Source organism: Callorhinchus milii, unplaced genomic scaffold (assembly GCF_018977255.1).
Source record: "Callorhinchus milii isolate IMCB2004 unplaced genomic scaffold, IMCB_Cmil_1.0 Scaffold5, whole genome shotgun sequence".
Lineage (NCBI taxonomy): Eukaryota > Metazoa > Chordata > Chondrichthyes > Chimaeriformes > Callorhinchidae > Callorhinchus > Callorhinchus milii.
In genome coordinates, this window is record NW_024704746.1 from 13,314,410 (window position 1) to 13,338,710 (window position 24,301).

Sequence of the window (24,301 nt, forward strand, 5' to 3'; positions counted from 1 at the left end):
ATCCAAATAGACTCGACAGCTAGAGAAAGAACTCGTACCTCCTTAATTCTATATTCACACTAGGCAACTCAGTTAAGGAAGACAACATTCTCTGGGCAGCACATAAATGCATTATAGCATACTGGATGAAATTCATATATTGTCAAATACTGAATATCTGCACACACACACACACACACACCCTGATTGCAAAGGTTCCATCTAATATTGTAGACTAATTTTTTTTGCATTCTGCTGTAAAAAGGTCTACAATAGAGGCATTCTACACTGAAGTCGTTTGGAGGGGGTAAATAACTGGGTGCATAGTTAAAAGCATTTTTATTCTGATTTACCTCAAATAAGGTCTCAGTGTCGACAAGGCTTTTGTGAAACATTTAGCAACACATTGCAACATAGAACTTGCGTTTTTTTAATAACTGCAAACATAAATTTCCACAATTAAGACAGCTTTTAGATTAAAAAATATATTTTGGATAATAGATTCAAAACATCTTTTATAAATGTACAAGGACTACAATCAGAACTGTTCTTGGAAAAGATTCCCATACAATTACTTTAAAAATAGACATGTATACTAGTGTTACCCATAAGAGTGCAGGAGGACTTGGACTTTGTACCCACGTCATGGACCCCTCCAAGCCCTTAATTCGCAGTATGAATGCTCCAATTACAATATTACATTAGAAGCCATGCTCTGTCCAATATAATGCCGTGTGCTCCCATTCATCCAAAATTAGACAAATTAGATCAATCTACACACTCTTAATGTGCTAAATTGTAAGATTTCACATTAATTGAAATTGTAGATTTGTAGTAGCTCAGACAATATGAGAAAGTGGTTGGTTTTTCTTTTCATTCTGCAGTGACATTTCAGATTTTGTCTGTTTGTTCAGTTTCTTCAGATCATCCAGTAGTCTTGTGGGTGTAAGAATATGAGTTGACCCTTAAGGATAAATATATCAGTCAGGATTGGTAACAATCCACTGTGCTCTCAATCGATTAGTCCACTCTTACACAATAGCCACTATACATTTTATGCTTGAAATTAAATCATAACTGGCCCAAGGGATCAAACACACATAAAAAACGAAATATACTATACCTATCATACAATCTGCATGATGGTAGAATTTAAAGTTCCCGTTGACTACATTTTTTTTAAGAGATACTTACCAATAATGACTTCACACAACTTATTTGCCTCAGTAACTTCATATGCACAGCGTATTTCAGAGTAAGTTACTCCTCCTATTATGAATACAATCAGTTTTAATCCATTTCTGCGGTCATCTTGGAGACTACTCTTGTTCCCCTGACGTGCACTAAGCAAAAAAGAGAGTGAACATCAATGATGCGAGATATTATAATGAAGTTTTCAAGCTAGGCTGATCGGCAAATAGCTTTGTTAAAGAAAAACACGTACCTAACAGCACCTGAGCCATTCCAAGCAGCACAACACTTTGAGGAATATGACCAGTCGCTGGAATTGAGCTTGTTGGCAATGGAATCCTGAACAAAAAGGCACCCAAAACACATTAAATGCAGTTCCAATCTAATTGCTGAAATGGTGTTCTATTCACCGCTGTTCAACATATTTTATAATTACAACTATTCAGTAAACATTAGATCCTGATCCTAAAACTCCAAAACAGTGTTGGAGGCAGTTTTCAATTGTCAAGAGGTGTGGTTTTTTGAATGAGAGGTTAAATGTCTTCTTGTTCAGGTGGACGTTAAAGATACCGTGGCATTATTAAAGAAAAAGTGAATTTCTTCCGGTCTACTGGCCAACAATTCTCCAGATAAAATAGCCATTAACTTCATGGCTGTTTGTGGGTCATTGCTGTGAGAAAATTGGCTGCTGCATTCACCTACACAGAAGACGCACTTTATAATAAATCCTGTGAAGCACTTTGAGGTGTCTCAACAATGTGACAAGGTACTATATCAAATGCAAGGATTATTATCACACAAATTTAATTCATATTAAAGATTGGTAATATTAAATATATATTGGTAAGATTGAAACTTGTATTTGAAGTGCAACAAATCTGGCAATATGCTTCAATACTCCCATCACAACATCAGCGCTACTTTTTTAGGTTGGCAAAAAGGTCAGAGGCACAGCCTTAAGGATTCAGCGCCACAATATTTTGTTTGTGTAAATGTCACAAGAATCAGTGTGGTGATTGCAATGCTCCAAATAACTCCTTTACAGGGGCTCCCCAAGGCCAAGTGATAAATCAAAAGATAATATTGCTAGATATTTGATTAAACCACTTTAGTTTAAAGGGGCTTTCAACACTAAGAAGCCAGAAGAGCAATCTACTGTCAAGCACATAAAATTTTATTTCCTGTAAATATTGTCCCCAAATTGCATCACTGATTAAATCGACAGAACAGGCAGATTGAGGTTTTGATGAAAATCATTTCAATAAGATGCATTCTTAATAATGGTGCTGTATCACTGAAAGTCATACCGATATCCACTACTCTTCCATTTGATTGCTTTCTGAAGTTAAAACAAAACCAATTTGGAAGGATTTAAAGATTGGTACATAATTAATACACAAACTATGAATTATTAAAATTGCTTTTAGTAATGTTCATGGTTTAAAAGTTTCGGAGAATGGTATTTTCTATTTTTTGGAGGAAACCTTATCCTGCCCCAAAGGAGGGCGATAAGAGGCAACAATCTGGTAAGCTTTGTTGTGTTAAAAGGTCATCTAACTGCCTCTCAAAGAGCCCTTCTGCCCACCTTGCATTCTCTTTGGAGATGAACCTTAAAGTAGGGGGAGTAGAAATACAGATATTTAAAAAATATATTTTCAAAAGCAAAGAACACTGGACCAAATGATTTGGGAAAAAAACTTTCAGAGAGATGGAGGACTATTTGTCATTGTATGTAAATCCACCTAAATTGATACAAGTATGATGTAGAAATGTGATAGCGACATTAAGCTAGAGCCTTGGGATGTCCTTCCGATTTGAAAGACGCTACACAAATGTAATTTTGTTGTTGACGTAAGCAACTAGTTTCAACATGAATTCTGTCACAACCTTGATGGTGTTTGTAACTGGAATGAAGAAGTTTGTCAAATAATAGAAGCCACTGGAAAACAAATGCAAACCACTAAAGGAAACAAATGCATCTTATGTTATTACCTCCATGATGTCTTTAATGAAGGGTGTCCACCTGGAAAGCTGGTAGGTCTCCTCATGGGCTCGATCTTTCCTGTCTGGCTTATTCTGCTGACCACTTTTCTGAAAAGACGCCATGTTAAATTTACAATACATTACTCGTCACCAGTTTCCCCAAGATAAAGTGCAGCAAAATAAAAGTGCCAAGATAAAACTTGCATTGTGAACAGATATGTTTTTTTTAAAAAAATCTGTTGTATTAAATGTCCATTTCAAAAATTATATTTTTACCCGGGCAACATAGGAATTGAAAGTCACAAGTCTGTGTCAGTGAAATATTCCCTTTCAAATTAATATTGGTCAGCTACACAATGTAGTTAATTCTCTACATTAAGTCATCGACTTTGAATGAAGATAATTTAATAATAATCCTTACATTTAATATAGCTCCTTTCATATTGGGAGCATGTCACAAAACACTTCACAGGATATACTGCAAATATACTGTATATGTCATGGGCAGGTGTGGGGAATACAATTTGTACACATCATTTGTATCATTGACATGTTTGAGATCTAATCTGAAGTTCATTTGAAAACAAAATTAAAGTCATTTAATGTCAACCTAACTTACAGAGATGATGGACACTCCGAGACTGTTCCAGTTTTTAATGATGTCACAGTCTTCAATCTTCCCATGTTGGATGAGCTTGCTAAGGTTTTCCTCTGTAGTTCCTAACAGAATCAAGATAAAATGAGATCAGAAAACGCACCTGCTTCTCAATGTACCACCAATGCACATATAATTTAAATGTGTGGGACAAGCTACAAGAGACTTGAGAGGACTGTGATTTCCATCACATTTGTCTCCCAGGGATTACACATTTTCTTCAGAAAAATATGAAGTTTAAAAAGCGACTGAAGACACTTCTTGTATTAACTTAAATGGTACTTAAATGGTACTTAAGATCATGAAATATTAACTTAAATTATTAAATTAAATTATAAATTATTAAATTAAATTATAAAGTATTAACTTAAATGGCTTAAGATCATGAAATACAGGCTTAGTTTATCACAATATTTTAGCATCCCACTCTCTTGCTTCAAGCAAGAGTAATCCAGAAGCAAAATACGTGCACACAGTCAATTTGTGCAAGCAAATAATTCCAGACTTCAGTAATCTAATTGTATCTCACTAAATTGGGTAAAAGGAGAACACAGTTGTATGTTTACCTGTTCCAGAAACACATACTTTTTTTGCCATAATGCAATATGAAGATGTTATGATCGTGTGGTTATTATCTCATTATTATTATCTCATCTCACATCCTTAGGTCAAATTATTTTTTATTTTTATGAAGTACCTAATATTAACAACAGAGATAAACAACTAGCTTGGCAAAAATGTGCAAATCAATCATTAATCATCAGTACCTAGTTTCATTTTGTTTGGCTGTAAACCGAAAGGAACATTATTTTAAACGTTTAAATTTCCACTTGTGATTCAATGAACAAAATGATCCTTCTCAATTGGGCTGTTACTATTTGGCACCAAGTCTACAGGATACCTGTACAATTAGATGAAAGCTAGAACTTTGTCTAGAATCATAGGACAAAGGACTAAACAAAGTGACCGGGACATTGAGATATCATGATTCAGAGCCTGACGTTTGTGATTTTAAACCTGCTATAAATCTTGAAACTTGCAATTTTATTTTACCTTAGTTAAGCCTAGGAACAAATACGGAGCACCAGCTGCAGTGAGCAAAGCACGGAGTTCTCCACAGCACCAGATCATCACACATGACTATTGTGTTGCTGTACAAAGTTTGGCACCGTCGTGAACAACAACAATAAGATTACATTTGTATAGCGCCTTTCACGTCGGGAGGACGTCCCAAGGCGCTGGACAATGCACAGAATTTCAGACCCGAGCTGGGGTCAGGGAGGGAGAAGGGAAGGGGGTGGCCGATGGCATGGTCGAAGAGGAGGGTTTTGAGGTGGGACTTGAAGGAGGATATGGAGGAGGCAAGGCGGAGTGATTGAGGGATGGAATTCCAGAGGTTGGGGGCTGAAGGCTCTCCCGCCAATGATGGGACGGGTGGGGTGGGGGACGTGGAGCAGGCCGGAGCCGGCTGAACGGATTGGTAGGGGGTTAGGAGGTCGCAGAGGTTGAGTGGGGCGAGGCCACGGAGGGCTTTGCAGGTGAGGACCAGGATCTTGAACTGGGTCCTCTGAAGGATAGGGAGCCAATGGAGTCGGGCGAGAATGGGGGAGATGGGGGTCACAGAGTTTGGTGAGGGAGAGGACACGGGCTGCAGAGTGAAATATGACATTGTCAGTCTTTAAAAATGACAAGCCCTCAATGTGAACATAGGATACGTAAAATGATTCAGCTAATGTTTCAGCCAAACAAACAAACACTTACAGTGACAATGCAATGAAAATGTGGGTAAAAATTGTTTTTTTCAATCTTAAACTGTGTGTGCATGTTCAGAATGAGGAAATATATTAAAATAGTTACTTATTCAGCGCTTTAGATTTACTATACCATTTAAGTTGAAAATGTACAGCAAGATGATCCTTAATTTGTCATAACTTTTGATATTCTTATCCAGTAGAATGGGCAGAACAGTTCTCATGGGGTCTTTAATCTTCTGTCCCTGTGCATCAACTCCCATTGCCAGGTCCTTAAAAGAAAAGGCATTCATACCGATGTTATTTGAAATCAAAATCTGACACTTTCTTGGGCTGATATGAGATATGTTTACAGCAAAAAAAATTAAACCTCCTGAATTGTTATATTTTTAATAATACAACAGTGACTATGGAAAGCAAATAATAATTTAAAATATCAGACTTATGATGTTCCAACCTCAATTTTATAATGCAATTTTCTAATTATTGCAACAGATTTGCAATAAATTCAGGCAAGATACATTACTTCTAAATCCAGATATCCTGCTCCTTCTCTTCTATATTCTGTGGATGAGAATTTATATCACTGTAGTCAAGAATTTACCCCAGCAGATTTTAGGTAGAGTAGTCTGCAACTTTTAAACTCATGTCTCACTCCTTTTTCCACTAATAGAATAACCTTGCTGCTATTGAGTGCTTAGGTTAATAGAACTTTAAAATCAACTTCACTTATAAATCTTGAATTTATAATATTAATTTAACAAGTTACACTTACAATTAAAAAAAATCTTCCCTGCACTAATACAAAAAATCCATTAACAGAGCAGTATGAAATATGAGATTAATCCATTTCACCCACTCAGATTACCCTTTCAGTATCTGGCTATTTAATACAACTGATGTGCAAGTGGCAAATGTGCCGTGTCACACGTACCTGTTCAGCCTTGCATAATTTTTCTACTGAATCATGGAAAGGCTTCATGCAGTCTTCAGCTAAAGATAAATGCACGGTTTGCTGTAGTGGGGAAGAGGGAGAAGGAATGGGAAGAGACACAAAATAGTCTACAATTTAGTATTCTATTGTTAAAGGCATACAGCTTGGGAACTTAAATCAGGTTTTAACAAAAGCCAGTCTGGTAGACAAAAGCAGCTGGTGCCCCATTTATAACATGACCCTTTGGTCGGAAACAACTCATTGTGATTTTGGCTTCAAACTATTCCATTACTCACAACTCAAGATAGCTGCAGTCACATTAATGATCGCCAAGCACAAACTGCATCTCAATTCCACAGTAATTGTAAAAACTGGTAGGACTGTTCACATGAGTAATGTTGAGTTTGTGGTATTATACCATTGTGGTCTCAACACTTGGATTAGTGATATTTAGTCTTTCCTGCATTTACTAGGGCGTCAATTAAAATAGTACCTTCCCAGAACAGAATATTTTATTTTTTCAAAAGGAGCATTGCTCCCTAATCTCTAATGATCACAGCACCAATGTGAAACAATGCCTGTAATATAATTATTAAGGTTTTTTAAAAAAATACCATAACCTGTATCTGAAGTGCTGGTTTAATGTCCGCAAGTTAAAAATTTAAACCTATTGCAGGTTGTCTTTAAGTTCACCCAACAACTTCTCAAATTCGAGAAACGCAATTTGACAAAACATAGTTTTAGAGTTTTAATTATTTATGGTGTAAACAAAAAAAATTCCAGAGGCGATTAATCTCAGATCACAATTTTATGGTTTGATTGAAATGCAATGCATCCCGTTTCACATGTTGCGATTATAATATTGCACTGTACAACAACAACAACAACAACAACAAGATTCCATTTATAGAGCGCCTTTCACGTCAGGAGGACGTCCCAAGGCGCTGCACAGTTGGGTCATGACCCGAGCAGGGGGGAAATGGTCAGGGTGAGGGGAGGGAAGGGAGGGAGAGAGGAGGGGGAAATGGTCAGGGTGAGGGGAGGGAAGGGAGGGAGCGAGGAGGAGGAAGAGAGTCGAGAGGGGAGCTGAAGGCACGGTCAAAGAGAACATACTGTACTTCTGTACCTTGGTCATTTGCTTCCGAAAGTGAGGCATCTTCTTCATCATTTGAGCTAAAGAACTTATTGTAACCTGGAAGAAGAGTAAAAAAAACATCATTTGATGAGCTGTTCTTTCAAATATGGCAAAGTATAGCAGGCACCCTGAGGTTGGGACAACTCCATACATAATTAAACAAATAAATAAACAATTGGATATAGTGCCTTATTGTGGCTTTGAAATATCTTAAAATGCAATTGCTGTACTGTATTTTATAGGGAAACACTGCAGTCAATTTGCACAATTTGCAAGGTCCCAAGAGACAATCATGATGTGAATGACAAATTTTATCTGGGGGATTGTTGGCCAGGAAACTAGAAGAAACTGCATTCTCAATCGAATATTTCCATAAGATCTTCAATGCATTTAATCTTTAACGAATTCGGCAGATGGGACCTCGGATTATTGTCTTCTGAAAGATGGTTCCTCTGACAATTTGTCGATGGGATAATGTATTGTTGGTGTTGCAACATGCTTTTCACTCTCAAGGGCTTCAGAAGCAGCAACTGCTAAGTAAATACTCACTTTCCCTTCTGTTGCCTTATTGCTTGTAGAAAGTTCCTTTACCAACTTGGGTATTTTTCTGTTAAAAGAGATATATTACAGTGCTTAGTGATTCTACATCTGCCCCTACTGTAAGCAAGCAGATGGAAACAAATTTGGTTCATTATACCATTGTCAAAATTACAGAAAAGTTTTGGAGTTACTTAAAAAAAATCTCAATTGAGCAATTGAAAAAAGGAGCAATACTCCCAGGAGGAAAATAGTCCGTCAAATTGCTTTCTATTTGTGAACATATAACACAAGTTAATAGAAAATAGCATACATTGCTAGTATGTGAAAATTATGCATTGTTCTTTCTCCCAAGGCAAAAAAAAAGATTTGTCAAGCAATAGAATGAATATTCACCCTTTAGATCTTTTACAAACTAAAACAACTTTTGTTGTCTAAGGTTTATTGTATTTCACCTAATTGATCACTACCCTGAAGTGAAACATTAGAGCATTATTTTTAATCTACACAAATCCTTTCCTCAGATTGCTCTGCAACACAACCTTTCAGCCCAATGCTCATTTATAGTATAATTTAAGCCAGGTGAATATGAATACCAACATTGCAGCAACATTAGGTGTTTTCATTTGCTACTCTATTAGTTGCCTTTAGATACAGATTCTTTGCAGGAAAGGTCAACAGAATCTCCAACGAGATTCCATCTCTTAAAGTCAGTTAATCTAATCAATTTCTAATCTAATCAATTGGTTAATCTACTGGCCAACAGGCCTGGATAGCCTTGATTTCAAAGAAGTTTGTGATTTACACCTTACTACCATATCAGTTACTAAGTGCATCTACACCTTTGCTGCACCTTTTCCTATTTTTGTGAGGACGTACATCAGTCTCTCTCTACAATCCCACTATCTCTGTGCAGGAGACAGATATGCATCGCTGCATTGACTACTACGCAGCCCACAAGCCAGCCCTGGAAAACTCTCCAATCTTGCTCTCCTACTCCATGGAGAAACAATTTGTCATATCCACAATAGTACGTCTGAGAACAGAAACTAGCAAAGTGAGGAGAAGCAGAAAAGATAATCAAATATTCCCTCTTGCAATAAATTTGATGCTCTAGAACGACATTTTAGAACAATTTTTATTTCTGCACACTCGTGCAATTTAGTTGCCATTTGGATAATTTAACCATTTTCACCCTTTTGAATCCAAAATCATGTTTTCTATCTACGATGCACTTTGTTAAAGCTTTTCTTCACAACACACAAATGCAATAATATAGCGATCACCTTAAACATAGTGTTTTGTGGCATCCACCTTCAAAGATCTATCAGTGCTACCACATTTCATTCATTCATGAAAAAAGATATTGTCAATGTTTAAATATTTCAGTTCACAGTTAAAAAGATACTTAGACATACTCAGCAACTTCTGCAATGTGTAAATGCCGCAGTTTTACCCAGAGTTCATCATCCTCATTCAATGTAGCCTCTTTAAATTCAGTCTCTCCCTTTTTTTGATACCTAAAAAAACAGAATCCATAATTAACAAGTTTTTTTCCTCCACCACAGAAAACAAGTAATTGCATTTCAAAATTAGTAGCTGGCTTTCCTGGCAAAAGCAAAGATTTGTATTTCAACAGTTCTGTATTAAAACAGACTTCAGAATGCTTACTTATAAATGTCTTTCTCAATTGGAACCAGATCATGTGCCATAGCTTGGAAGGTCAATTCATGCAGAAGGGTCGACACTGCATCAAAGCCACGATCGATGATTAAAAGCTGGGACTGTGTTTTTCCCTGAAATGTTGGGACATTAGGACAGCTGTTAATATATACTGAATATCGTAACCAAAACAACTCTTTTCCTCCTCCCCACTGAAAAATGAATGGTGGAGAGAAGTTCAGAAAACTGGTCCCTGCCAGGACTGATCTGGCTCAAAGATACAGGTCCACAAGTCAGTAATCCAGGAATGCATTTTTAACCCGGCTAACCTCTAGTCTGTTGTCCTGATCAGATCACACCCTTTGTCCTACACTATACCTGCTCCGTAAGACGTTTCTTCAACAACAAAAACAAGATAGATAATTATGAATAAATGCTTTATGCTGATGCTACAATTCCAGTCTTATTCCTTCCTGGGACAGAGCAGATTAAGGGAAGAATCAAAGAGGTTTGAATGTTTTTTAAAGAACAAAAAAAGACTATTTTAACTGATTAGCAAGTCAGTAACAATTTACAATCAAAGACCAGGAATTTAGTAGCAAGTGAAATCAGACTGGACTTCACTTTGTGGTGCCACATATCAAATCTTCGAACAAGCTGCCCTGCATCCTTATATCAGTCTCCAATGAACAGAAAATCCAACATCCATCAGTTTTTCATACCTTCAAATGCAGGACACATGAAAAATGCTTCCCTAAATTTCCCAGCACTGCAAGCCACAAGTGTCAGGCATTACCTTTTTATTGCATTGCTGATCTAGATCGTAATACTCTCCCAGCTTTTTCTCCACCAGATCGGCAAGATCTTTGCCATTCTTTCCAGGATCCCTGGAAGTAATGCAAAAAAACCATTAGGATGGGAAGGGAAGTATTTCTTGCAGAAATCATTAATTGGAAGACATCAAAGAGGCTTGCAAACATCACAGGAAAATAACTGCCGTACTATTGCTCATCTTTTATTTCTTCACTCATACTAGACAAATTACCATTTTTGCCACAGAATTATTTTCTGATCGATTCCCGAAAAGATTTCCATAATACTACAATAGACCAAGGCAGAACATTCGAGTCCAGAATCAAACAAGAGGAATCTGTTTCAGCCAACAGTCAATGGAAGAAATGAAGGTGCCAGAACCCATTATTTAAAAAAAAATAACCACTACTATCTATCTTGTAGTCAAATAGACATTCTATCGTAATGATAGATTACAAAGACTATTCTAAAAAAATCTGTAATAAAAAGGATAACAAGAAGGCTAGTTCAAGCTTCTATTTTGGCAGTACTCTTCAATATGCAGAGAATGAAGCTACACAGCTTGTTGGTGTATGTATAATGTTTGCAACAATGTTCAAATTAACAACCAAAACACTTTCCTATCAAAGCTCGGCAGACAGCAGGCCATTACGAAGACTAACAGTAGGCAAAAATGGACAAGAACTTTCAGTAAAACGCACACACCATTCAAAAAAACATTTTTAATGCAAAAAATCATTTGTTTACAGGAACTTTAGTAGGAGACACCCTTGTTTTTTAAGGAATACTTCCCCGAGCTTTTCTTTCTCTTTTAATAAACAGGCCACAAAGATAGTAAAGCTAATGGTAAGCAAAAACTTGCAGAATAATAGACAAGTTCTACCACTTAATAAAATGATTCATCAATAGCTCTTCACCCAAAGAAGATAAAGTATAATTACGTTCTGTATGTCACTCCAGGATTTTCATCCAGTGTCGCACAAAGAGTCACAATTCCGTCAGCCAGCATCTCCATTGTGGCGTTTTTATCTCCTTTTCTCTGAGGACTATAAATGCATTGGAAAGCATCGGGTGCATCTAAAGTGAACACCTGGGTTAGAGGAGAAACGAAGAGAAAAATATAAATATAAAAAGAAAATATATTTTAGAAAGGAAAATTGCACACAAGCCAAAACGTGAATTATAAATTACAATTTTTGCCAATAGAAAGCCAATTCTATCAGTTCAGAATGTGGTTACATTTTAGGCGTTATTATGAAAAGGTTAAATTGCCAACAATTGATTCATGGAGCAACAAAAAAACAGCACCTTGTTTAACATTTACCCCAAGCAAAAAAAGCACTTTCTAGAAGATAACAAGTGGTGAAATGACCACTTTATCTTTGCGTGAGGTTTGGACCAAACTTTACTCTGTATTTTAGAAAGGGAAAAAGTAACCATTCTCCAGTACATTATGAAAGCTTTATTCTTTAATAGAAATCTCCAATGCAGCATGTAGGAGAAATCCAAGGCATTGCCCAAGCAAGTTTCTTCCACACTTCCTGATTTCTACTTGAAAAAATTACTATCTTAATTTAATGTGGAAATCTGCTATTCCAATTAAAAAACAGAATCCAACAAGTGCCAATGGTTAAATAGCCTGAAATGAATATCATTCAGTTTAAGAATCAGACCTCCCAATTGGGAAATTTGGCAAAGGAACGTCATGGTTTGCTGTTTGTATCCAGAAGTGGAGTAAAATGAACAAAATTCAGCAAGATTCCTTATGTTTTCAAACGCCCATTTAAGTTTTGAACGTTCTATCTAAATAAGAGTTTACAGCTTTTCCTACTTCAAAGATGACAATAAATTAATGAGACAACAGCTTCATTTAGCTTTTTCTTGAATTCATTCAAAACATCTGGCAATATTCATGAAGCAGTTTTCCCAAGGTATTGATAGATCTATTAAATTTCAAAAAGGTATGACACGCGATATAAGTTTACAAGATAGGACTTCTAGAATTGCAAGCAAATGATAGTAAAACATTGCTAGCAGCAACTATCAAGTGATTGCAAATCAGTGAGCTAACAGATGCCAGCCTTGGGCAAATTGCATAATCTCTTCTCAGCACCAGCATTTTCACATACATCATTAAAACCAAAAGCTTTCTTGCTTTTCATACTCTTTTATGGCGTATACGATAGCCACAATAGCTTTTAAATACAATACCAGTACAAAGCAGACAAAGCGATCATACAACTGAAAACAACCACAAAAGAAATTGAGGACAAGACAGCTATTTCAAAAGATTTTCAGTTTTTTAAAAAAAATACAACTTCCCTTTCACCACATATCAAATTACCTCTTGGAAATCAATTAAAACAGCTTCAGCCATAAAAGTCATTATTTGATATCTGTAATTCATTGCAATTATCTTTTAGAAATCAAACATTACTGCAACGTGTTGCACGTTAGCAAGTGCCAACTGTGCAGATGTTTGTAACAATTTATGTACAGAGCCAATTGTATAGTCCAGATGGCATTTCCAAAGTAGGCTCATTGTAACACGGTCCACGTTCAATTTTGTTCAGGAAAAACACTCAGAATGTTCCATTCAAATCTGTTGCAGCTGCATTCAATCAAAATAATATTTCCAATTTTTTTTTAGGACGCCTTTTTAAATTGTGATTCTCATCCAGCACTCCTCCTTGTGGCCATATGAAGAGCATCACCACTAGAGACTTAGAACGGCTCAGTTGACGACCTTCTCAGGGAATTGGTGTGTGGTAGAGAAAGAAAACATTTCAACACATTTTAAAGTTGTTGAATCAAGTGAGGATTGACAGATTGTCAGCATTGATGGATTTTTAGCATTGCAAGACATGTTTTTTCTCTTCCCTCTCATCCATATTAAGAATGAAAGAATATTCTAACCCATTATTGTAACTGAGATCCCAGTGCAATGTGAGAATAACTCTCACCAAACACACTTTCATTCATTCAATACTCAATTTAGGATACAAATTAATTTACAGTCTGAAGAAATCATGCAAGCAGGGACAATTGACAATGATTAAGGTAGCCTTATACCACATACTATAATCCTAATAATATTGTGCTATTCAATTCAATCATTTAAAAGGAGCTAATAGCAAGACTTTAGAAACATTCACAAAATACCTTAACAGGCAAACAATATTTTCCACCATTACCTATGCTTAATAACATTTTCAAGAAATTACAAGGACACTGAGAAGATTAGACTGTTAGGATTTGCATGGAAATTACATCAGGTTTTGTAATCTTACCTCTGAAGACAATAAGAGTCGCCGATATTAAATACTGATTCTGGGATAAAACTGGACAATAGGTTTTGCTTCAAGCTCATGGATGTAAAATACACCCTGTAATACAATGCTTTTATTCCCTCACAAACACTTGTTTCCGCTCTACTTTGCAAGGCTGTCAATCCCTTTCGTCACGTAGAAATGTAAATCATCATGGACAGTTCTGAACACTGTGCTTTCAGCTAAACAATGATTCATGTTTGAATACCAGGTTTAGGTACATTAGGTTTACTACTTTCTGCCAGGGAAGGAAGGGAAAACTGGTTGGAGCAGAGGAATTCCTATCAACACTCAAGAGATCCACAACTGTTTTGTTGGCCATTCAGACAGCAAGATTGATCGGATCCTAACCGCTCTCCAAACTAAGTCGTTTACACAGTAGACGTCTTTGTAGAATTACAAAGAAGCTATGAGAATAATCAGTAAAATGGCAGATTACAATTCAAGATACACGATCCTCAATGCTAAACAACTTAACGAAAGTCAGGGATTCAAAAAGGTTCTTTAAGGAGCTAACTTTTATAGCCATATGATGGGGACTCCATACCATGTGTAAACCAAACTGAAGCAGGTAAAAACAATGTAAAACAGCATTGTAAATCCATCCATCTATTTGAAGTATGGATAAATTAAGCAAAGGCAATGTTAACATGAAGTCTGGGGGGTATACAGATTTACTTCAGCCACTGTTGCACAAATGTAAAGGGCTTGCTGCTGTCTTTAGATTCTATGTATGTATCTGTTCACTCCTCCAACCTGAAGACCCAAACCACCATAATGGAGCTACAATAAATAAACATCATGTTTGCACAATCGAAACAATTAAAACTTAAAGTACCTGAGATTCATATGGAAGAAAGGAAATATTAATTTCTTTGCACGTTTTTATCACTCTCGAGCAGGAGGCTTTTATCTCACTGAAGAGTTGGTCGGAGCAATCTAAAAACATGTAGAAAACACATGTAAATTCTGAACTTTAAATGTGAAAACTAATAATAATCCTTGCATTTGGTATGTCAGCTTATCACTTGAAATGTCTCAAAGCACTTCCCAATGCACGTCTTCCTTAAGATGGAGTGAGCTCGGAGACTCAAAAGAGCAGCAATCACTCAGACAACAGTGCGCAAGTTCAGGGCAGATCATCCTGATCAGGGTTCATCCTGTGAAGTAAATAAGGAAAACAGACAACTCCATTCCTTTCAGTACCTGTCCTGTCAACAAATTTAATTTGCACATAGCAATGTCCCACAAACAGCGGTGAAGTGAATGAACAATTTTATCTTGGGGATTGTTGGCAATGACATTAGATAAAACTCCTTTCTCTTTTTGAATAGTTCCAAGGGATCTTTACGTCTTCACAGGCAGACCGGACCTCAGTTGAACATCTCTTCTAAAGAACAGCAGCTTCAACAATGTACAGCACTGCATTGGAGTGCTATCTATCTGTGTATCTATGTAAAGGTTGGATGTGATTTTTGAACCCACAACTTACTAGAGTGGACGAGAGGGACTAGAGTGCGACGAACTGAACCAAGCTAACACCTAGCTCAAAACTAATGACATACTCACAGTCATTGAAGTAAACATATGCTGCTTTATACATTTTGGTTTGTTTACCACTGAAGTCCTTTATTAATGCATGGACAGACTGAAAAACAAAGATACAATAAATATTACACTATATTAAATGCACAATTAGTTGTATATCTTATAACAATAAATAATAATAATCCTAGAATTTAATAACACCCTATTCATGTCGGGAGGACGTAAAGCAATTCATGAGATTTACAGCAAAGTAAACAGCAGCAGAGGCTGCCCAGATTGCAGTGTGAGCTCACTGCTCACAGCGAGGTGCATAACCCTACTATGGTGCAGCCCACTTCTTCAATTTATATATATATTTATATATATATGCAAAACATCTGTGGAACATACCAGTCTGAACTGTGATAAACACTAAAATGCACTTCCTGCACAACTAAGCTTCTACTGTCTATTCTTCCAAGCTCTCAATCTCAAGAAGCCCAAGGATGCTACCTTTTCTGATGGTGTGATAAAGTAGACGGCTTTCATGTCTGGAACTGGCTCACGGTTCTTATATAGATCTTCAACGACTGTGAAGAGAAGAAGTACAGATTAGAGTATTGGGAAAAAGATTGTTATATGGGCTAGTTCACAATTATGTGTCAATGCTTGTATAAATTGCAACAAATGTAATGCTGCAAATTATGCCAGATTTTTTCCACTTCAAATTGTTTACCACTGCACAGTTTAGGAGCAGCACTAATTGGTGAGAATAAATAATGCCACTTTAAGAATAGATGTGACAAACAAATAAAAAAGGTTATAAGTATTCTTTGATGCAACTTTCATGCTCATCTGTTCTTATAACATAAGATCCCAGGTCAATATGAAGAACCTCTCTCAGCTGGACAGCAATAGGGACACAACAACTGGCCTCAATATTTTCTGAATTAGTGAAACCAATTCACACTATCCCTGCTGGATTTCTTTCCCCAGTCACTATACAGCCATGGTTATATGTGCAGGATGTGCATGGGTGGCTGTCACACAAGCAAAAGCCACACAAGCAAAAGCAAAATTGTGTTTAGAGCCTCAAATACAGCGGTTCAAATAAAGTCTGAGTGCGGAAAGAATTTCTATGGATTAAATCTTTTCCCCACATTTGTGATTAGAAAGATCCACAGATAGGATTTCTTATTTGCACAATCATTCAGTTTTGACTTCAGTTCCTCCACTTGTCAGGCAAACCAACAAGTCTGGAGAACAAGCCGCATTTAATATACATTTTATTCTACTTGTGAACTATTTCATTGCAACTTAAGACTTCTAATTTCATTCAAACCTATATTGTTAGCCTCAAGAGTAGTTTGGGTAATAGTAAGGAAACATTTCAACATACAATTATGGTTTGTCAACAGGAAAAGGGACAATACAATAGGATACACTGTTTATTTCACTGTATACTGTATTTCCATTCTTGGATCCAGCCTTCGCTTTGTTCTCACTCTCTCTTAATAAAATGCAGGCCATTCATATAAAGAAAACCAGGTGCTGATAATCTAAAGTCCTCCCTTTGGGCAGATTCCAATAAATATAAATAGGCCACACCCTGATCTAAACGAAAGGCCTCCTCGTTTTCTCCTTCCTCTTTTATTAAAAGAATTGCTACGTTAGAATGGCTCACAAACTGCTCCTTTTGCAAATAAACATCAAGAGTTTTAGCAAGGTCACATTTGCCTCTTGCTACTTTTACAACACAACATACATTAATACAATAATACAGTGTCTTCCTCATCAGGAGGATGTCTCAAAGCACTTTGAAGCAAAGTGCTTTTCGCACCGGTTGCATGAATTTTTCACAAGCCATCAGTTGCTAAAATGTGAGGTGTGCCTGACTGGCTAAGGAGGATGGGGAAAAATGATCAGCAACAGGAGTGAAGGATGTAGGGTACAAGTCATAGAGAAAGTGTGGTTGATTTGAGCTACAATGGCTGTACTGTATTGTCCCTTTCCTGCTGACAAAGCAGGATTGTTTATTTGGTGGAGTTAAATGCTTTCTCACTCTGCCAAGATGGAGAGACGGCCTAAAGAAGCGATTGTGGAAAAAGAGCAACCATAACCAACAGCATCAAAGAGTGTGAATGTGTTTGAATGAGAAAGAGCACAGTCTCTTTTTAGTCTCTGGGTGTTTGGGGGGGGGGGAGATGTAAACTAATATAAATTACGAAAGTATTTGTTTAGTGAACAGTACTCATGATTAGAGGGACAGCCACAGACTGAAATACACAATCACCAAGGGACACCACATTCCTGTTCCATAGTGACTGGGAAGGGGGTGCAGGGACTATCTTAATAATAACACTTGCTTTTGATGTAGCACCTCGTCATGTCGTTGAGACGTCTCAAAGCTCTTCGCAGAATATACTGTAAAGTGAATTGACTGTATATTTTTGTGGGCAAAACGCAGCAGCCAAATGCACACAGCAGTGTCCCACAAACAATTGTGGATCGAGTCTTGAGAGCAAAAGGTCAGAGCAGAACAATGGAGATGGTGGGACATTCTATAGTTTTATCAGTCAAAGCGACTAACCAACTGAAACCAGCTCCTAAGGATATTAAACGAACAGGGGGAAAATCAGTTAAGGCTCATGCTCTTCAAATTACTATTCAATAACCTTGCTAGAAGATGGCATGTTAAATGATGGCTGGATCATTGAACACAGACACATTATCCCCTCATGTTGGAGCATCCTGCTAACACTCACTATCTACACATAAACAAGGAACATTTTGAGAAACAGGGTAGTTGACACCTACAGAATTGTAAGTCAACAACCTCAGCAAAGGAGAGAGAGGATAAGAAAGAAAAAACTAAACACGTTCAACATATTGTTTTGAAAGGAGAGTGATTGATTCTCAAGTTGCTATTCACAATTCAACTTATCTTTGGCATTGGCAGGAAACGTCAGAATCACTGCAAGGAAGGAAGAGTCTTAGTAAATGGAACAGGGAGAGAATGGAGGGAAACGAAAGTGAACCAGTCAAAACAAATTATTGAAGAAAATAAATGTTCCTTTATAGTTATTTTTTCCAGAAAAAGACGATAGTCAGGATAAATGTGACTATGAAAGGGAGGGAAAGAAATAAAAGGAGCAAAAATATCTATCATGTGTCCTACCGTGTTAGTCAATGAAGCAGGCAGACTTACAAAAATAATTATTCCTGTCGAGAGGTATCAAAGCAACTATTATCATATATCATTCAATATTGGAATGAAGAAATTACTTTAGACAAGTACTTACCAGTGATGCCTTCTGTCATAATGTTAGACATCTTGCAGCAAGATGAAAGTAACTTTGTGGTATAGTTGTCCAATATAAGTATCTGCGAGGCAAATATTTGCAGTTTGGGTAGCTTACAATAATAATAAAAATCCTCACATTCTATATCAAGGCGAAACATTAGGTAAGTTTCCTTAGTCCACACGCCTCGGGTTACCTAGCAGTAAGTAGGAACCCAGTTGTTAGTCGATTGGTGAATCGCTTTTCTGGGGGTAATAATCTCTTCAAAAAAAATAATTTGGTCACTCAATCCACGAATGTTTGTGGGACACTGCTGTGCGCAATTGGCTGTCGCAATTCGCCCACAAAAATATACAGTCAATTCACTTTACAGTATATTCTGTGAAGTGCGTCTCAAAGCTGTGATAAGGCGCTGTATCAAATGCAATGATTATTATTATTATTATTTTACTATTATCCTTGCTTTTGCTGAGAGATCAGGAAGTCTATAGAAAAGTGATCCTGTAAACAATTTCACGCTTTCCATACAGGGCAGCAGAGTTTGGATATTCACAGCCAAGGGCATTAAACTGCTTAACAAGCACCAAGTTTAGCCCCAGTACCATTGGCAGATGTGCAATCTATTTTGACTAAATTAGATTCAGCAAAACAATAAACTACGAAAGGGGCCACATACCTTCCATTCTCCTTCCTTCTTGCAATCGTCTAACACAAATGTTTTAATCTCTGTGAAAAGAAATGTTTCAAAGCATTTAAAACAATAAGCCAAAAGTCAAGTAGAAAAGCAATTCATGAATTAAACTCTTGGTTATCAAAATTCCTCTTCCAGCATTCAAAACACAGAACACCCAAGAGAATTAAAGGCAACATTTCAGAGAATCACAGATATGACAAAGATTTGTTAACCCAGTTAATTGCATCCTTTGATTATCACAAACTTCCCACTCCGATAGCTAATAATTTTTAGAACACTGTAGGGCTCTGCAGCTATTTTATCCATATTTGATACAAAGTGCATAACAAATTGTACTTTACATAAATGGTTCTCAATGGGAGATGCACAAAGGGTCCAGACCCCAACAAACCATAATCCCAGAGGAAGGGAATAAAATGGAAACATCAAGGGATGAGGAAGGGGAAAAAAATTGTCAGAATAAAACAAAATGGTCTCTAAATTGCTTTCTTCGCTTTCGCATGAATATTGGAATTAAAATACATTTCGTAAATCTGTCATAGCCAGTTCACTTCACAAATAATCCAATTTACACCAAAAATGAGAAATGGGATTACTGATCCTATTGTCAATAATGAAACTTTCATTCTGTAACTTGCATTCACGTCAATTTAGTACGACAAACAGCTATCTTGCACTGAATTTTCTAAATTCAAAATTCTGATCTTTGGAAGAAATGTTATACAAAAATGTACAAAGCAACTGTAAAAAAAAATCCCATTAGCAACATAAAGAACCGAGCCTTTGACTTGTTTCTTCCTAACTGAGGTGTGAAAATCTTTCCACAATACACAAACTGATTTTAGTTTTGCCTGACGTGGGGTCACATTTTGTGACACTCAAAACATTCAAAAAANTAGTTTTTAATGAAATGCTCTGCTACGTCCTCACATTATTGCTAACAAGGTTTTATATAAGACGGTCATCAAAGTAATATCTGTTTACATTAGTTTTCTTGTTGCTAAATAACAACAATAGCAATCTTTGGGTTTGATATAGCGCCTTATCATAACATCCCAAAGCATTTCACAGAAGTTTCTGTAAATTGTAGTGGCTGTGTATTTGTCAGCAAACAGTACACGCAGTGCTGTAAAATATTTGCATTCTGTACAGAACGATTTAACATTAACAGCAAATTTTCGCATTATTCTGTTCTTTTAATCCTCTTCTTTTTGGCTACCATCTGAAACTTATTGCAACAGTTTGACAAATAGACACTCATAACAAAGGCAAAGATTTAAGGCTAGTTCACTGATTGTATTTCTATTCCACATTTGTAACACTTGTGTCAAAAAATCTTTAATCTTCATTGGTAACATTATTAGGCATTGGAGTCAGTGACCTCAATCTATTCATATCACTTCAGCACAAATTTGCTGCCGTCTTAATAAACAGCTGGTGCATTGGATCTGTCAAACAATTTACTGTATTGTTGGAATGATTATGTTTGTCACGGGACAGCTTCCATTGTATTTAAAAACAATTTAGTTCATAAAACACAAGAATTTGCATAATACATCAATAGTGTTTGGCAAACAGGAGAACATCACTTCATTGCAAAATCATTATCGTGTGAATTGGTTGAGTTGTGACACAATGAAAATGACACACCAGTTGTTCTCTACGATAACAAAAAGACTTTACAGAAAGTGCTGCAGGTGTCCCATTCCATTGACGTTTAAATGTTATTCCTAATAGACTGCTGTGAAATCACTACTAAGTGACATTTCAAAGAAAAGGTTTCAAAACTTTGTTTTAAAGTGCATGCAACTTTTATATACACATGGCACAGCCTGGCAGAAAAGTTAGAACGCGTTATTATAATAATAGTCCTTGCATTTGATGTAACATCTTATCACATCACTTAGATGTCTTAAAGTGCTTCACAAGATTTACTGTAAAATGTAGTGACTGTGTTTTTGCAAGTGAACGCAGCAGCTAATTTACACACAGCACCGTCCTACAAAAAGTTATAAAGTGAATGGCTAATTTTATCCAGCGATTGTTGTTCTGGGCACCTTTTCTAAATGTGCCCCGGACTATTTAACATCCATATGAACAGGCAGAAGGGGCCTCAGTTCAATGACTCACCCAAAGAATTAACCTGAGACATTTCCCCAAGTACTATGCTGGAGTCCAGTCTGTGAGCTCAAACACCCAACGTGGGCCTTAAACCCACAACCTTTTGACTCGAGAGGTGAGAGTGCTACTAATCAGCTCGGCTGACTCCTTGGTATTTAGCAAACACAATTTTAAAAAGTTTCCAAATTTCCTTGGATATTTATCCAAAGGGAATCCCCTCTCAACACCGTACAGCTTTGCATTTGATTTCGGTGCATTTCCAGTATTTTACACTCTCAATAAATAACAAGTAGAGTTACCTAGAACTATACTGCACAGATATGGACCATTTGGCCCAACTAGTCAGTGTCAGTGTTTATATTCCACTGGAGCCTCCACCTCCCTCTCCTAAACCCCTCGATTCTCTTCTCGCAAGAGATTCGCCCACAAAACACACAGTGAATCCACTTTTACAATATATTCCGCGAAGCGTGTTGAGATGCGATGATGAGGCGCTACACGAAATGCAAGGATTACTATCAGTAGCAGTAGTGACAGCAGTTGGGGTAGTGGTATCCTTGTGACATCCCTTTTCCCCCCTAACTTGTTGTGTTTCGACTGCGCTCGGCCAACTCTCTTGAGCTTGAAAAAGCAGGAAAGAAATCAAGCCTTGGAAGCAGGAATGGGACCAGGGAGGGGGGAGAGAGAGAGAGAGAGAGGGAGAGAGGGAGGAAGAGGGGGGGGGAGAGAGAGAGAGAGAGAGAGTTCTTTAAGGAGGGTGATTTCAGGCTCTGGAAGCTCAGTTACAATCCGACATGTTGTTTCCCCCTTTCCCCACCACCTCCTGCAAAGTTACAGCCTCCCCAGTCTGGGCACTTCCGCGTTAGTTTAGTTGGGGCCCGACCTCAGATCTGTTGGCAGCAAATAAAAGTCTTTTGCAAACTCCAAGAGAGGGAGAGGGAGAGTGTGGTGGGTGGTGGGTGGGGGAGGGTCGTTAAGGGAAAAAAAAAAAGCAAACCAATGCAATTTAAAAGCTCTCGCCCAGACTCACTGGGGTGGAAAATACTTACTTTGCCAAACTGCTCTCTTGAGCCCGTGCTCTGCAGTTGCCATGTTTTGCTCAGCTCAGCTCAGACCAGACCTCCTCTCTCTCTCTCTCTCTCTCTCTGGTGACGTGAGGCAAAGGCAGCGAATGGCAAAGTGCAGCTGCTGCAAAAAGCAAAAAAAAATTATTTTGCAATCAGCTTTCTCTTCTAGGAAGTGACATTGTGGCCACGGTCACTCTGCTGATCGTTTCCTCCCTCCACCCAAATTAATCACACGTTCAATTCACCTTTAATGAGAACCCCCCCCCCCCCCCCCCCCCTGATCTAAACCCAACTGTTTTCAATCTGGAAAGTTTTACTTAAAAGTACAAAATAATAATAATAATAATAATTATAATAAACCTTGCATTTGATACACCGCCTTATCACGGAAGATACCACGAAGCGAGTGGACTGTCGAACCTACGTCTCTCGCTTGCGAGGCGCGTGCTCTAACCACTGAGCTTCAGGGACTCCACCAATGCAAGGTTTATTATTATTCTGAATATATAATACACGCTCATATAATATAAAGCAACTCAATAAATACGTTGCACAGTTTTAATTTGCATATGAATTTTTTCAAAGAGAAGTGTTTCATGCTTTGTGTTCTGGGGCCAGATGGCCCACAAAATATGCAGTCAATCCACTTTGCAGTATATCGTGTGAAGCGCTTTGAGACGTCTGGACGATGGGATAAGGCACTACATCAATTGCAAGGATTATGATTATTATGGCACTGTCTTGGTAGCTAAAGTTATTCTGGATGATATGCTGGTCCCTGTGGAGTCCAATCCTCTGGAGGGTTCAGTGGGTGTGGTGTCCAGTGCCTCTTTTTTGGAGATGAGGGCATTTGGTTGTTGAGTTTATTGATCCCCAATCCTTATTTTAGATTCTTCAGAAATCCCAAGCATCACAGAAACCGGGCAGAAGACTTTACATTCCACAAGCTTCACTGCAGGTGTGTTTTCGTTTGCTGGTCTTAATATTGCTGTGGCAGGAAAACCCTTTGCATCTTTTGAGAAGGTGTTTATGGTTTCTGATGTTTGGCGGCTCTCTCCTACCCCTATATACAACTGTGAGATGACAAACAGCCACATAATAATAATAATAATAATAATCCTTGCATTTGATATAGCGCTTTTCACGTCGGGAGGACGTCCCAAAGCGCTTCACAGAACACACTGTAAAGTGAATTGACTGTATATTTGTGGGCGAACGCGGCAGCCAATTGCGCACAGCAATGTCCCACAAACAGTCTTAGATTGAAAATGACCAATTTATTATTGTTTTTGGTTTTTGAAGGGATTATTATTAGGCGTGTGGAGTAAGGAAACTTGCCCAAGGTTTCGCCCTCTGCCTGGAATTGAACTCAGGTCTCTCACTTGCAAAGCGAGTGCTCTAACCACTGAGCTACAGGACTCCACAAATGATTTCCCATCATATTATTACTGGGTAAAGTTAGGATCAGAAAAGTGGGATATCCATAGCTGGTTCAAATAAGAGGTAGACCCTGCTCACTGGAAACCTTACCTTTGTAACTGTCCTTTCCACAATGACTCACCTGGCACTTTACTCAAGAACTTATTCCTATACCAACTAATAACTTGTAGCGAACTAGGGA

The 24,301-nt window shown here is 37.5% G+C and overlaps 1 protein-coding gene across 1 annotated transcript; it reads right to left on the bottom strand.

Annotated features, from left to right (window-relative positions):
* Positions 1 to 395: 395 nt before the first annotated feature.
* stxbp3 (syntaxin binding protein 3) lies at positions 396 to 22,896 on the bottom strand. The gene is made up of 19 exons (XM_007887303.2): positions 22,663 to 22,896; positions 19,475 to 19,524; positions 18,799 to 18,880; positions 16,010 to 16,086; positions 15,539 to 15,617; positions 14,808 to 14,908; positions 11,582 to 11,730; positions 10,624 to 10,714; positions 9,837 to 9,961; positions 9,584 to 9,685; positions 8,178 to 8,235; positions 7,620 to 7,685; positions 6,494 to 6,574; positions 5,693 to 5,831; positions 3,773 to 3,873; positions 3,163 to 3,261; positions 1,424 to 1,509; positions 1,174 to 1,322; positions 396 to 943 (listed from the first exon to the last, which is right to left on the bottom strand). The coding sequence occupies exons 1-19, from the start codon at positions 22,703 to 22,705 to the stop codon at positions 819 to 821; spliced, it is 1,803 nt and encodes a 600-aa protein (XP_007885494.1). The 5' UTR covers positions 22,706 to 22,896; the 3' UTR covers positions 396 to 818.
* Positions 22,897 to 24,301: the final 1,405 nt, after the last annotated feature.

What these genes read in the sequence shown, in the direction of transcription:
- stxbp3 (XM_007887303.2), bottom strand. Translation starts at nt 22,705, where the DNA reads ATGGCAACTGCAGAGCACGGGCTCAAGAGAGCAGTTTGGCAAA. An exon ending in TTATCACACCATCAGAAAAG is followed by an intron (nt 15,618 to 16,009) that starts GTAGCATCCTTG and finishes TTTGTTTTTCAG; the next exon opens with TCTGTCCATGCATTAATAAA. An exon ending in CCTGGAGTGACATACAGAAC is followed by an intron (nt 10,715 to 11,581) that starts GTAATTATACTT and finishes CATTACTTCCAG; the next exon opens with GGATCCTGGAAAGAATGGCA.